Genomic DNA, 16695 nt, shown 5'->3' with positions numbered 1-16695 from the left:
ATGACACCCACCACCAATCTCCAAATCCTTGCTGCTGTTTCCATACTCGCCCTGCTCACTGCCCATCTTACCGCTGCCACAGAGACCTCTCTGCTCACCCTGCCCCCTCCCGAGGACTCGCATCTCCCAGGGAGGCCGATAATCGGCCAGTCTGCCCCCCCTAGACCACCTCTCCGGGCCCTGCAGGCTGGCATGAGGCTGGCCGCACTTGGGGGCAAGCCCAAATCCCCCGAGAAACGTCCCCAGAATTTAGCTGAAGAGGAGGAGGCGGGGACCCCAGAGACGCCACCCGGGCTCCTGCCCCAGGTCATGTTCCCTGAGAATGTGGCAACCACGGATGCCGCTCTGGCCCAGGCGCTGACGGCGGACGTGTGCCAGGGCTACTACGACGCCGTGGGCCAGTTCGACAGCGCCTTCAACTGCTCCAAGGACACCTTCGTGTACTGCTGCGGCACCTGCCACTACCGCTTCTGCTGCCCCGACCGCACCCGGCGCCTGGAGCAGGGCAGCTGCAAGAACTATCGCTCCGCCAATTGTGACACGACGTCGCTGCCGCCGCCGCGCATGAGGCCGGCTGCGCTTAGGGGCAAGCCCAAATCCCCACAGAAACGTCACGAAAAGCGTGCAGAGGAGGAGGAGGAGGAGGAGGAGGAGGCGGCGGGCGCGGTGGGGACCCCGGAGACGCCACCCAGGCCCCTGCCCCAGGTCCTGTTCCCTACGAACGCGACGGCGGCGGCTGGAGACGACGCACTGGGCATCAAGCTGCCGGCCCAAGTGGCCCCGCCGCCGCTAACCCGCATGGTGGAGAGGCCGAGGGCCATGGTGGACGTGTGCCAGGGCTACTACGACGTCATGGGCCAGTTCGACAGCCCCTTCAACTGCTCCAAGGACACCTTCGTCTACTGCTGCGGCACCTGCCACTACCGCTTCTGCTGCCCCGACCGCACCCGGCGCCTGGAGCAGGGCATCTGCAAGAACTACCACTCGCCCGAGTGGGCCAAGCCACCGCCGCCCGACACCCTGTCGCCGGAGGAGCAGGGGCCCGACCCGGACATGGACCCCTTCAAGCAGCAGAGTCACCACACGGGCTTCATCATCGGCGGCGTGGTGGTGTTCATGGTGGCGGTCGCCGTGGCCATCAAGGTGATATTCAACAAGGTTCAGCAAGAAGCGAACCACAGAGACCTCAACATGCCCAGGTGGGTGATTGATTGATTGATTGATTGATTGAATACTTCATTGGACTGAAATGCAAACGGCACGAGGTACAGTCACAGATTAGGCTAAAAGGATAACATTAAAAAGTCCTGTGGACTTGTTTCCATTGTGGTTCTATGTATGTATATAGCAAACATAGACTTGGCTTCCACATGACGTCATGTCTGAAAGACAGATGTTGGAGGGGGGCTATAGCGCCCCTCAAAAACACGTAAATACATTATCATCAACAAATATGAAACGCTACAATATGTATGTGCAGAATAGGAAAGGGGGGGGAGGGGGGGGGTTGAAGGCAGCGTCGTCCTCTTTCTTTGGGAGTTCTCTTTGGCATCCTGAAAGATGGACTGTCAGGGCCTGTTTGGAAGGAATCCGGTGAGGGAATCTAATGACTCATAATAGGGGATTCACACATCAGTGTTTGATTCAAACCGTTCTCGAACCTGGTTCCCCGCTGGCCATGATTCACATTGGCTTTCATTCTTCCGCACCCGAGTACAATTCATTAAATTATATTCAATGCTTTTCAACATTGCATCAATCCATATCCGAGTATACTCTTCAATCGGTCCCCCCAGTGCGATCCCGGGAACGGTTGGGTGACTGATCCGCTCCCGGGAACGGTGCGCAGCATTCACACTATACCACAACATCTGCCAAGTGGTCCCGAGTGCACATCCGGGACCACAGTATGATGAATCCCCTAATAGTTAATGTCAGAACTTTGTCTTTAAAGTGGGGCCAACATGGCCCCCAGATGGGACTGCCGGCTGCCACAGCAGTGCAGCCAATTGGGAAGGAGAGGAGGAACTTTGAAAGAAAACCTTTTGAAAATGGTAGAGCGAGTAGTAGATTGGCTGATTGTCTGTCTTGTCTTGGCTTGTCTTTTGTCTTTTTCAAAGCCATTTTGCAATGGGGGGGGGGGGGGGGGGGGGCTGCAGACAGAGGCTGGGGCTTATTTGGGGGTCAGTTATGTAGCTGTGTTGTGTGTGTGTATAGTATGATACCCTATATACTTATATATTAACATTTTGAAATGTGTAATAATTGTCATTGAGAATAAGTTCTGGTTGGTGCATATTGATTATATTATTGTATTAGAGGTTAGATACATAGATAGATAGATTTTATTTCGGTCCATAAAAGGAAAAAAGGAGTACATGCAGACGTACATTAATATCCACTAGTAACTAGTGGTACCGAAAAGGTGAAGGCAGAAGCCGAGGCTTATTGCGCCTACCCTTATTTGAACATAACTCAAATTACACTAAGCAGAGTATAATGGAGGGAGGGAGGGATGTCAGACATAGATTACATAAAATAAAAACTATAAGGTTCTGGCCATTTGATTCTGAGAAATCTAATAAATCTAAGCTGGGCTTAGATTTGGCCTGCAGCCTCGGTATATGCACTGAGGTATGATGATTCACTCTAGGAGCTGCGTGCATATGCTTGTGACGCCATGTGCAGTTTTATCAGTTTTCTAGGCTCAAGGATATTGAAGTACAACCCATCTGCATTCTAGAACAAGGTGTTTTCTTGAACGCTTATTCATATCCCATCCTGTAGTGACTCATATCTTCCGGCCACCTCCGCAAATGGTATACGGTGCACTATACAGTATATTCTCTGTCGTATGTGCTTAAGTAGTGTCACTGTTTGACAGTGACACTGACCATGCTGACATCGTGATCTCTGAGCACACATTCGCTTGCAAGAGGGCCAAATCGACTGAATGACCACCAGTCACAGGCCGACATCTCACTAGAGAATAGCTCTTCCGATCACGACAGAGGTCGACTTAATTCAAAACACATAATGCATTTAAAAAGGTTCTCCCTACTCCATGTAGAAGGGATATAATAATAATAATATTATATTTGCACGATTATTTTTTTAGAGACGTCAACTTAAAATTCCCAGGTGCTTCAATAATGTTGTGTTGGCATCCAGGTGGCAAAAAGTACTCGCCCACCACTGCAAAGGGTGGAAAACAGACCGGGGGCACTGATCAGCTCAGTGGCCTTGTGGTTAGAGAGAGGTTCAAACTCCGGGCCGAGACATGCCAAAGACTCTAAAAATGGTACCCAATGCATCCCTGCATGGCACTCGGCATCAAGTGTTGGATTTGGGGTAAGTCCCCCGGGGTGTACTTGTACATCAAGCCCATCATCAAGTCCCGTTATGGAAACGGGAGATATATGGTTCACATGGCTCCGGAACCGTTGGTTTCCAAGGTTACTTACTGTATCGGACCAAGCCCAAGGCCAACAGAGGCTGTCGCAATGACACAAGAATGATGATTATAAATATAATGATAATTACATGATCGTCCACATTAATGAATGATAATGTTCACCCATGTTGAACATGAGTCATGTCAAAGTTAAAGGTTCAAGTCCTACTATTTGTCACGCTTGGGGAATCATTTGTAGTTGATCTAACCCCCAATCCAACCCTTGCCGCTGAGGGCCAAGCAGGGAGGCACTCTCCCCGGACCTCCCAGTTTCAGGGCAGACACTAATGGCCAATGAGCTGTGTCCAATAAATTCAGATGGATTTTGACTGGCTGTCACTGTCAATGTAGTGTATCATTCACCAAATCGGTCCAACAATGTTGTTCACCTCTATCGTTCTCCTTATAGTGTTAAGATATGTTTATAGTTTTCTTCTCATATACAGGTATATTGAATACTTTATTAACAGTTTGCATTAAAAAAAAGCACAGGTTCAATACGGTACAGTTGAATACGAGGTCTGCTAAGCCCAAGAAAGACTATTGGTTTGTTTCCATTGCGGTCCTTCATCATAATCAAATCATCGAAGCAGCCATAGTTTCCACAGTAAGGCTGCTGAATAGGCACTGAACCTAGTGGCCAGTCTTATGTGCTCATCACATGGTTTACTTGTGTATTTGACTGTAGGTACTGTAGATTCCTGCATAGTTAATAAAGCTGCTATTTAATGTCATTTGTTTGATTGAATACTTTATTGACAGAAATATAATCAGTACAGGGTACAGTCAAACAGAAATGTAATCAGTACAGGCAGGGTACAGTCAAACACACGTCCAAAGGGATCGCCGGAAAAAGGTCCTTGCAGTCTTGTTTCCATTCAGGTCCTGGGTATTCAATTCATAATCATGATATTTGCTCAACAGACTGAGGTATAATGTCTTTATAATATATTATATTGTTTTTTGTGTATTTTAAATTTGTTTATTTAAAACGTAACTGCAATTCCTAGGGAGCAAAAAAACAAACAATTTCACCCATTGAACTTGATGTGGGTGACAAATTGGCACTGAAGAGCGAGACGTGAATGTGTTTGTTGTTCAGTATAGTCTTTCTCATCATTCTCTCCCTCATGTAGAGCTGTTAATTAGGTTTGAAGGACTCAGGTATTTGGGCCACATTGTCCAGTCTGAGCTTAAAATAATACTATTAGTCATCAAGTGGAACACAATTTATTTTAATAGTTGGATGATGTTATGGCTCATATGGCTGTGCATACTGTATCACTACTCTTGTTACAATAAAAGTGTAAATTGGTTTTAGGGCTTTGATTAGGAGGGATGCCAGCTATTTGGCTCCCGATACCGATTTTGGAGAGTTATATTCGATTTTTCTGGGTACATTTAACGTATACGTGGACAAATAAATATGTTTTTTGAAAGATTTCATAGATACTTTGCGCTGCGTTGTGAGCTTGTAGATCTGCTATTTACACTAGTTTGGGTTTGCGGTCAAACGGGGTTTGAGCTCAAATGTTTGGGAACTACTGATCTAAGCATCCTTGAAATTAAAAAGGTTCAGAATCACTAAACTAAAACGTCTTAAGGAAGAATTTGCAGTGATTCCCCCCCCCCCCTCCCCCCAGGGGAAATTACTTCTCTCCTCACGTAGTCTAGCACTTCTGAAATTAGTAATAAACCTATTTTCGTAAAAATGTACAACAATTATTTTAATTGACCTGCTTTATTACTTCATTACTAAAATCACGATGCCTTGATGTGTTTTTCTCCAGAAAGTCAGCCCTAGCTTGTGGATATTTACTCTACCTCTGAGACTCTGCCTACCTTTTATTAGTCAGCGTCATCTGGAAGAAAATAATTGGCATTAAACATCAAAGCTAACACCTTAAAGTTATAGCATTATTTGTTCATTATTTGAACAATAATCTAAAAAAAAGTGGTAATGCCCTGTGTTGCTAATATGAATTCAAGACCAAGGTCCAAATAAATAATTATGTTATTAATATTGTATAACAATATCTTAATGCCGTAAAGTGCTACAAATATTAACAGACAGCTAAATGAATGAATGTGTCCACTCTGAATAACAGAGGACATTTGCTTTTCACAAGTAAAAGTCTGGTAATACGAAAAAGAAGATGTACTCAATACTCATGTAGAATGTCCAGTTATTATATCTCCAAAATGTATACAAATCTTTTGAAAATAGCAGATCTACCTTTTTTATAATTACACTAAAGTAGGTGCCAGTTCTCACATCATGAATTGACTTTACACGTCACAAGTTTACATGAGTAAAGGATTGGGTGGCATATTTATTTTGTACAAGCTCCCAACATTTTGCAGGTTCAAGAAAAGAGTCGAGAAAGGGTAGAGAAAAAGCAGACGTCAAATATACCGTACAATGTCAAATAATGCATAAGATGCATATTCAAAATGGAAACAAAATAAAATGGAACAGAATATTAGCCTTCACACCACAGAATATGATTTCTTGTGCAAATATGAATAGCATCTGATATACATATATATATATATATGTTTAATCTGCTTACTGTTGCCTTGTGTGTGTGGTGTCTTGCGTGTGTATGTGGTCAGAGCTCTGGTGGACATGCTGCGCCATCAGTCCAGTCCAGTCCAGCAAGACGAGAGGAACAACAGCGTGGCGCTGACCGTGGGAGACGGCCACGGGACGCTCGGCAGACCTCGCTCGGCAGGCAAGGACAACAACAGACGTAAGGGTCTTTATAGGGCTTACACAGAGCTGCACTGACAATTTAAAAACCCTTTAGACTTAAGCACCATTCACACTGAGCCCTATAAGGATAACTATTAACTATATATTGTTCATCATTGTATGTCTGTCATAGTTTGTGCGAACTCTGCCATCCACTGGACTTTTACAGTTATCGTTATAGTGGTCGGTGTGAACTGCCAGTATGGGAAGTATAGGATGTGGGATGACTTTGCTCTCCATGGTTGGCTTCGGGTGGGAACCCCTTTTGGTGTTAGCATTATGAAAAATAGCAGATCTACAAGCTCATAGCGCGCCACCGAGTGGTGCGCTACAAGCTTGTAGGTCTGCTATTTTTGAAAAATCGAAGAACCACTGACATAGAAACATAACTTTTTCAGAAAACTGTCATTTTCAAACAGAACTTTTTTTAATCTGATCTCAGGTCAGAATGGGTTAAGGACTGTGGGGCGCTACTCCTCGCAGTCCTGGTTTTAGTTCAGAGTGTACGTACTTCTCCTAGATGGGTTGCCTTCCATGGTTATGAGCCCATGCTATTTGCCCATAGCTGGGACAGTTATGTCACGGTACTGAGTCACTGTGTGTGGCCACCAGGAGGCACTGCAGAAGACTGGTGGTGGAGCGGCTTTGTACCAGCAGTCAGACTCCAGTTTTAGGTGCTAAGTAACTCTTACCTTTTACGTGACAATGAGTCGAGGCCGTCATACTGGCGGTGATGTCCTTAAGCATTGACCCCCGCCTCCCTCTGGTTCAGATGCGCAACCCTCCCATGCCTGCAAAACGTGATGTAATGTTGTAATTTTCTAACTTTAGAAAACTACTACAACTCTTCTACTACCACAGATCTACCGCACGCTCCACACAGTCCCCTGGGGGACACCAATCAACGAAATGTAAGGGGTTTAAGTGGTTAAAATAGGATAAGACACTGTTTAGCTAACTAGACAAACAAACTATCCACGACAGTTGGCCTAGCAAAGAGAACACAGACCATGCTTCATGGTAATTATAAGCACAATGTTTGATCTGTGTGACCTGGAATGTTAATTATTGCATTTAGATGGAGGGAAAGTTGGAGATGCTCCAATAAAGGTTAAAATGTAAATCATGTTAAGTAAACATGACACTGGCTAACGTCTGTTGTGTGAGCATTAGTCTCGTGTAGCCAGACAGCTATGCCACAATCTTTGAATGCTATAGAGCGTCGCAGTCCCGCCCCCTACCAGGGCCCAGGAAATTATTCTCTGTTCATTTTCCTCATAGACATTTTAAAAAGTATTTATTTAAAGACCTTTTAAGCCTCGTACAAAGCCAACTCTTGTCGTGACAAATCATGACAACAAACAAATCTTTTCGGGCCGAACAAATAATTAGAAAGAAGAAGAAAACGGCAGGTTACAACACTTTTTTTTGTTGTTTTTCTTCTTTGTAATTATTTGTTTGGTCCAAAATATTGTGTTTGTTGTCATGATTTGTCACAACTCGAGTTAGGTTCGTACGACGCTTATAAGGTCTTTAAAGGTATATTCAGTGATTTCACTTAATTCAAATATCACTTATTTTTTTGTTTTGTTGTGATAATCCTCCCTACTATAGAGTGTGCTGACCATATAAGGAGTTCCTCCCTGTCCCCAGTTAACCCCTGGGGGTCAAAAAACCTTAGGTTTCGTTTTTGACTCTCTATCCTGATTGGACGAAAGGCTGGGTCCCACAGCCAAAAACGAAACCTACGGTTTTTTGAGTGAAATCACTGAATATACCTTTAAATAAATACGTTTTGAAATGTCTATGGGAAAAATGCATTGGGAATTATTTTCTGGGCCTGGCGTCTCTGGTGAAAGTGGGCGGGACTGCGACGCTCTATATAGAGTCTGGAACTACACCTCCCGAAATCTGATATAAATATAAATATCTTTTATATTGCATTTCTGCTAAGCAACACGCCATATATGCTTAGATGATTTCTATTTATATTAGGATAAATATGCGCGACTGTAAAGACGAAACGGAAGTGGGGAGGTTGGCTCCACTTCCGCTTTTATCACTTACTCACGATAGAGCTTCCGTTGCTCCAGACTGTGTGATGGAAGCATTCGAAAATTGCGAGAGGCAACAAGTCTGGCAACGCGAGACTATATGTGAGCATGAACCGCTGATCCACTTTCTCACTGCCATATGTTTTTTTTTTTAACACTTTATTTTGATTTTTATTGATGAATAAATGAAAAAACATATGTGTACATTTTGTTGTATCCGACATGTAAATATCCCCCCCTCCCCCCCAATCAAGGTCAGAACAAGACAAATAAAACAAAGACAGACAGTACAAGACAGTAAAAGTAATTAGTAAACTAGTTTTGAAAGTACTAATGAACATAGTAAGAAGAAAAAAATAATAATAAAATAAAATAAATAAAATAAGCAGCATTTTCCATCAGGGTATGGTATCTAGGTTACATACATTGTATCCATCTTTCAGTTTAGATAGTAAATTCCTCTATATCCAACTGTCTACTTACTGAGGGCCTCCAACCAGAGGTCGACCAATGTCAGGTTTAGTGTGAGGTATCAGATTGTACAAGGTATACTTTCCACAAACTATGAAAGGGGTCCAAGTCATAATGTATCTTTCTTTAGAACCACTACGGTTGTACCTTAGTTTCTCTAGGGGAATCATGGAGAGAACCTCTTTGACCCACTGTTTGAACGAGGGAGGTTTCCCCGACTTCCATTGTCGAAGTATCAATCTACGAGCCAAAAGCGTTGTGAATGCCACAGCGTTTGCCTGAAGACCCGTGAGCCGTTCCTCGATTGGAGACACCCCAAAAACGCCATATGTTGTTTTGACTTGCAGTGATGGGAGGGAATCTGCAGCACAATTTCATCCACTCCGGCTCCAGTCCCAAGCACACGGCCACCATCGGTAAGTCAGCTGGTGGCATTCATTCACAACGTCGATCGCTGTGCTTCGTTCACCTCATTTAGTTTAGTTTCATGCTTATTCATCTTAACAAGGACTCTGATTATACTGCTACCGCTACTCTAAAAAAAAACAAGTACAAGTAATGTACTGCGTATCATCACATCGGAATACAGCTGGTCTGCATAACAAGTGCGCATACAAAGGAGGCAATCTCGCTGAATATAATTTGGCTTCCTCATTTGGCAAAATTATACCGTACTCCTGTTTGCTTGTATGTGATGGAAGACATGAATAAGAACATCATCAGAAACGTGTCTAAATGTGAATCTAAATATCATGGAATGATTTAGGATAGGGGTGGGCAATCAACTCTTTTTGATCTACCAGTTGATCACACTGGGTGCTGTTCAACTGGGGGGAAAAAAAACAAGCATTATAATCTTAGCCATTATTGTTTGATGTGCATAAAACCTTTCTTCCCAGATAGTCAGAATTTACCGGTATACCTTAATTATTCATATTAAATGATTGACCCATTCTCGATTAAGTTTTATTATAAAATTATTTACATATTGTATGCTTGTGTTGTTCTAAACTGGACCGGTGCCCGGCTGTAGAGCACCGAGTCGGCAACGATGGATGTTGGAATTCCATGCCCCACTCGGATACCCGTTGTACCCGTGTCAGAGAACCCGTTGTACCCGTGTCAGAGAACCCATTCCACCCATCTGTCTGTGTCCCTTTTATGCCCATATATGGAGATTTCTGTCTCGCTGTGTCCCTTTATTCCTATATGGAGTTCTGTGTCAGGTATCCCCAAAATTATGAAGTGTGTTGTCTAATCTCAACCACTCCACTGGTCCACTGGCACCGGGCACTGCACTCCCTGTGGTGTGTGTGGAACATGTGTGTCAAATTTGACGTTGGTGGGGCGAAAGGTTATCCAGTTACGTGGATTACAGATGTGCACACACACATATACAGAGACGGGATGCATTTATAGATATATAACGGGCTATAATAGGGCGTAAAAGCAGTGGTGGTTTTCATTATCTGGCACTGCATGATCACGCCAGCCTCACCCCTGATTTAGTATTTCCAAAGATCTATGTTACTATTTGGGGTGGCCTAAAATATCAATTCGAGCATACCATTTACCATAACAACCTATTCGTGGTCCATGCAGTGCGAAGTGTTGTGAGCTTGCTGTAGATCTGGTATTTTCGCCTAATATACATTTAATTAGTGTAATGTGAAAATAATCACGATTAAAAAAAATTAGCAGACCTACAAGCTCTACGACCTACGCTATGAGCTTGTAGATCTGCTATTTTTCAATAGCTAAATTATAACATAATGTTTTAAACACCAAAAGGGGTTCCCGCGAATCCTGCCCAAAAGTGGTTAAATGGTAAAAGGAGTGTGTGTGTGTGTGTGTGTGTGTGTGTGTGTGTGTGTGTGTGTGTGTGTGTGTGTGTGTGTGTGTGTGTGTGTGTGTGTGCGTGTGTGCGTGTGTGCGTGTGTGCGTGTGTGCGTGCGTGCGTGCGTGCGCGCGCGTAGAACGTACCCCTCGGATGAACAACGCCCAGATGGTGGGTGGAGGAGGAGGAACCCTGCTCTCCAGCAAGCACAACAACACCAAATCCCAGCCTGCATTTCACCACTCTCTGCACAACCTGGCCCAGCTGCCTCCTTCCTATGACAGCGTCATCAAGCCGGAGCTCAACAGATACTCCTCGCTCAAGCGACTGGGTAAGAAACAATACTTGCGTGTATATATTATTCAAGGTGACGAGTCCTTTTCTCCACCTACGCAGAATGCATTTTGTCTTGGCTTTAGAAGGCCTTGGTGCTTGACGTACTGTGCAAACATTATCTACTATTTTTGATCTATACAATTTTTTAGAAATAAATTAAAAGAATTGTATAGATCAAAAATAGTAGATACATATAGAACATTGATATGATGTTTTGTTTTCTCGTTTTGTTTTGTTGTTTTTGTTGTTTTTTGTCTTGTTCCTGTTAACTGTATTGTCCTGTCTGTCTTTGTTTTTGTTTTATGTTTTGTTTGTTTGTTTTTGTTTTTTTGTTTTTTTCCCCTTCTGTTGTTTGCTTTGTTGTATTATTTTACCTATGAAAGCCATTTATTTGTTAGAAGGGTAGGCACTATAAGCTTAGGCTTCAGCCTACACCTTTTTGTCTCCACCAGCCGAAGGCATGGGGAGAGTATGTTTTGCACTCCGTCCGTCCGTCCGTGTGTCCGTGTGTCCGTCCGTGACCAGCTAATCTCAGCCACCGTTAACCCGGTCGATGCCAAATTTTGCACACACACTCCCTGGATGCCAACCATGAACCTCTGCCCCAAACTTTCCAGAACGGCCTGTTATAGCGCCACCAGGAGGCCGCTTTGTGCAAAACAAGTTTTTGCACAGTACACCTACAGATTTTGTCCAAACATCACGCAAATTGGTACACAGTCTCTCTAGAGCCATTCAACCAAACCGCTCTTTCAGATTTCTCAGACTCCATCCTGATTGGTTAAGATTGGCTTCCAAAGTTCACAGGAGTGCTCAGTTTCAAACAAAATGCTGCAAATCATGAACACATCGCGAGATTTCCGTGAAATTGTGCACCCACATTCCCACTAGGCCGAGGACGAAATGCCACATGAACAATTTCAACTCAGCCTCAAGGTGGCGCTATAACTGGCCCAAAAGTGTTTTTACCTCTAACTGCACGGATCTGTGGATAACTTTCTATGCCAACTCCCTAGAGGCCAAGGAAAAACCTTTGCCTGGAATTCTTCACATCTGCTCATCCTGGTGGAGACCTGTGCCCAGTAGGGCACTTTTTCTAGTTGGTCAATGTTTCTTTTGCAAAAAGAAAGCAGGCACTGTATTGATTTGTTTTAATGACCAAAATAAATAAACTACTACTACTACATCCTATGATCCTTGCGCCCTCATCTGAGAATCTGCTTTTTCACATGCAGGTGCTTAACACAAAGTCTTTTACTGAACGACACAAGTCCTCATTACTGCACATCTTTACGCTAATATTTCCCGCAAAACACGGCATTACTTCAACAACTACAGCATAGTGGAAATCATGTGCTAGTAAAATGGGACTTGTATAGCTATGCTGTCTGTATATATATTTTTTTAACAATATATTTATTGCAAAAACATACAGTACATACATATATAAATACAGTATAATAAAATAAGGGCACATACTGGTAACAACAACAGAGTCCTTATGGCCACGAGACCAAACAGCTGCAGAGAATACAATTAGACATTTTCAGTTTCCACCATTAAATAAGATAAATTTACCGTAATATATTGGATAAACCGTCCCCATATTTTATCAAACATCTTTTGTTTATTCTTCAAAGTATAAGTGATTCTTTCCAGAGGAAGACACAATGATAGCTCCCTAAAATGCTGTCTGTATTTTGACATTATTCCTTCAGCTTTCTAACGCCAGGTCTCAGCCTGAAGGAAATGTCAATCTCGGACAAATCTTGGTTGAATAAGATTTAAAAAATCAATGTTTTCTTTGCCTTTTTCAGAGAAGGGCCTCGACGAGTACTCGTCCGGTTACTGCACCGCAAAGCGCCGGCCCCACACGGCCCAGCCGGCGCTGCAGTCCTCCCAGCACCACCTCCACTGGGGCGGGGGGGACTACAACACCCTCGGCGGGGGGAGAGGGACCCTGCCCCGGCACGCCGTCCGCCCCTGGATACCCCCGGCCTCCTCCATACCCATCTCACCCACCCCCAACCCGTACCCGCTGGAGCCCCCGGAGACACGGGAATACAACCCCAACTACGACACCCTGTCCAAGCCCGCCCGGAAGGTGAAATCGTCCCAGGACCAGATGCAGATGAACATGGGCGACGTTCCGGGGAACACCGGCACCCTCTCCCGGCTCTCCAAGAACCAGCAGCACCAGTACTACAAAGCCATGCAACAGGCCGCGGCCGCCACGGCCTCCAACAAGAACTCCAACACGCAGACGCTCACGCGCAAGACCCAGCAGCAGGGAGAGAGGCTGATCATGTCCCCCGACCACCTGGAGGAGAGGATGATGACGGAGAGGATGACCATGAACCACCCCATGGTCGACCCGTACGCCATTCCTCCCGGACGGGATGGCGGGATGGCGCCCACCCTGCCCCGCCAGAAGGCCCAGTCGCAGCAGAACGTCTGCAGCGCCACGCCCGCGCTCGACCGCCACCACATGATCAAGATGAACTCTCACCCCACCTCCGGCCGGGAGCAGGATCGCGAGCGCACGGCCATGACGGGGCACATGGGCGGTGGCATGATGGGCGGTGGTGGCATGGGCGGTGGTATGGGTAGTGGCGGTGGCGGTGGCAGTGGCGGTGGTCGGGATGGCATGGGTGGTAGTGGCGGTGGTCGGGATGGCATGGGTGGTAGTGGCGGTGGTCGGGATGGCATGGGTGGTAGTGGCGGTGGTCGGGATGGCATGGGTGGTAGTGGCGGTGGTCGGGATGGCATGGGTAGTGGCGGTGGCGGTGGTCGGGATGGCATGGGCTGGGGGCCGGGGGAGATGGCTCCGGGCCCCCAGGGAGGCCCCGGGGTGGTCATGGGAACCGGGACGATAGGGGGCCACAGCGCCAGGAGGATGGCGTTTGCGACCAAGAGGCAGAACACTATCGAGCAGTTGCATTTCATCCCCGGAGGAGGGGGCAGTGGAGGAGGAGGAGGAGGAGGGTCGACGGGGAGCGGTGGTAGCGGCAGTCAGGGTATCAGGACGGGGAGTAAGAACGAGGTGACGGTGTGAGGGTTTTTTTTTTTGCGCCTCGTAGAGAAATTGCCCCTTATTATTAAACCCATTTTGACCTGAGATTTTTCAAAAATAGCAGACCTACGAGCTCGTAGCGCGCCGTCTGCTGTTTTTCAATAGCTAAAGCATAGCATAATGCTAACACCAAAATGGGTTAACCATTTTAGGAACAGGCCACCCCTTCAACGTAATATTACAATCGCACCCTAAAGTGAGGTAGTTAAGTATAGGGCGACTTCAGTTTCAGTGTGTCAACTGTTTTCTGGTAATTAACTAAGATTATATTCATGAGCTTAAAACATCAAGGCAGGGACCATTATGTTCCATTTTTTGTATAGTACGTGATTGCCTACATTAGCCATATTTCGTAACAGAATATGCGATATCGCCATACACTTGTGAAATAAGACCATCAGAGGTGTTGCTTGTGACTATATGGTCTTTTTTATATGTATTTTAAAAAAAGAACTCAGGAGCCATATTAGACAGGGAGAACCAGAAGATATCAGAAAAGTGAGGGACAACAGGGGACAGTCTGTGATGAGGATCGTATGTGGGATATTATCATAGCATTTCATTAAAGCCTGCTTAAAGTACTGCATTTCTGACTCGCTAAAAACCTCACTGGTCAACCAGTTCCCAAAGCCTGGAACAATGGAGCCCTATGGAGACACGGGGGAAATGACACAACTGGTTGTATCGAGGGGTTCCGCCAGATCTACTCTGCAGGACTAAAAGAGCCCGCCTCACCCTGGCACGGGAAGATATAGAACTGCTGATTGTTACTTCCTGTGCCAACAAGTTGTCAAGGCGGTGGGGTACTATATACCGCTCAGATCTCATTTCCTGGGACATGGCAGTCTGATAAGCCCCACAGAGTCTGTTCACGAACCCAAATAACCAATCAGCTGCCTGGGTTGCCTATATAGCGTTCCATGTGTCCTTAGAATCTACTCCCCCCCCCCCCCCCCCCCCAGGATGAAGTAAACGCTCAGAGATACTGATCACTGTTACATTTGAAAAGTGTACGTTGATAATTAGGTTACACCAGGGGGGAACTGTTTTCTAATGTTCTCAACTCAAGATCAGGACCTTGTTGCAAAAATGACGTGGTAGCCAGATAACGCAGAGCCATGAGTTTGTATCATTTACCGTAAAACCCTCTTGACTCAGAGATATACACGTTAATTCATAACATTGTTTTCAGGGTGGTACAACTACAGGGAAGCGGAGGGATTATCTGACAGAGCACAACTTACTTAATAGACCATGATGTATAGAGGTTGCACTTACACAACTGTCCTTAAAAGCCATTTTACGGAGATGCAACGGAAATGCCACAGAGGAAGGTGGTCTCTGACAATCACCATTGTATTAATCTCGCCAGGTGACGCACATTACTAGTCGGTGACATTCTGTTATTTCTGTACAGTTAAATGGATTGAGTCAGTAGTGTTGGACAGGGGAGTGGGTCGAGCATTAACGCCTTCTCCAAGATGGCTCATTGTGCCATATGGGATGGTGAGGATGCCCTTTCTGTCCCCAAACCGATGTCCTTGCTGTATCATAACGCACTTCAGCCATTCTAAGTACAAAACTAATATATATATATATATATATATATATATATATATATACATTATATACCCAACTTCAATAATAATGCTTCTCAATACTAAGGGCTATCCTATCCTATATAGTATGTGCTATCTGTGGTCCATATGAAAAAATTGTATCTCTTTCTCTTGATTTTGTGTTGATATTGTCATGACGTATTGCGTATTAGTGTTTAACGAGACAAAAGCAACACACGCGCAGTTTTAAGCACAGTCTAAAGAGACTCTGAGACAACTTTTTGCACAAAACTACCATATATATCCCCCTGATATTTGCACCAGATACGAAGCTATGTTTGTATCGCGTCCTCAAGGTTTACATTCTGTGGCAGCGCGGTCAGCCAGTGTGACTGACCACCAGTGAGATGCATTGTATCGAGAGACGATAGAGAAATCAGAGATAGTGACTCTATTCAAAGGAAGAAAAACAGTGACGGCGCATGGTTTTTATTCAGTCAGCTGTGAGGGTACAGAGATGACGTGTCAATAAATAAGAAACAGAATTCATATGAACAATCTTCCTATACACAGTGCTAAATGTAGTTGTTATGAATATGATGGAGGTGTTCTTATTAATGTTTATTATATTAACATTATTGTATATATTATTATTATTATTGACAATTATCTTATGATGTGATGTTCTTTTACTTGGTGCGGTTTAAGTGTTTATCGTTTTTTTTTTTTTTTTTTTATATAACTTCCTCATGACTAGTTGTTTGTTTGTTTTATTAATATTATTTATTTTACATCTGCTGGTCATAAAATCCGACTTTCAAAAGAAATGTTTGTAATTGTTGATGCATGCCAGCTCCATTTCACTGAGAGGCATTGACAATATGCTTGGATTTATGGTCATTGATTTATGGTCAGTGACCAGTATCCAGCTGTACGTTATAGTGCCTAGACATTTTGAATCTTAAAATGATTGCTGAAGTACAACAAAAAAGAAGAAAAATCATTATAGAATATACAATGAAAATATACGGTAGTTGCAGCCTTTTCCAAATGTACAATAGACGGCAAAGAAAAGGGCCACACTTGATCAATGCTTACTAGATCAGAGACGCGTGTTGTTTCTGTTATCAGTGATCTCTGGGTTCAAACCCATGAT

General features: G+C 44.5%; 1 protein-coding gene across 1 annotated transcript; it reads left to right on the top strand.

The window, feature by feature from the left end:
- On the top strand, positions 1 to 13962 carry shisa7a (shisa family member 7a; the record flags this gene model as incomplete). The annotated part of the gene is made up of 6 exons (XM_083762068.1): positions 1 to 1199; positions 6071 to 6207; positions 9082 to 9150; positions 10711 to 10902; positions 12725 to 13504; positions 13751 to 13962. 6 exons carry the CDS (start codon positions 1 to 3, stop codon positions 13960 to 13962), a joined length of 2589 nt encoding a protein of 862 aa, XP_083618194.1.
- Positions 13963 to 16695: the final 2733 nt, after the last annotated feature.

The sequence above is a fragment of the Protomyctophum parallelum genome (genome assembly GCF_964188405.1).
Source record: "Protomyctophum parallelum genome assembly, chromosome: 3".
Taxonomy (NCBI): Eukaryota; Metazoa; Chordata; class Actinopteri; order Myctophiformes; family Myctophidae; genus Protomyctophum; species Protomyctophum parallelum.
Note: the sequence above shows the minus strand (reverse complement) of the source record. Positions and strands in the feature narration are given on the sequence as shown.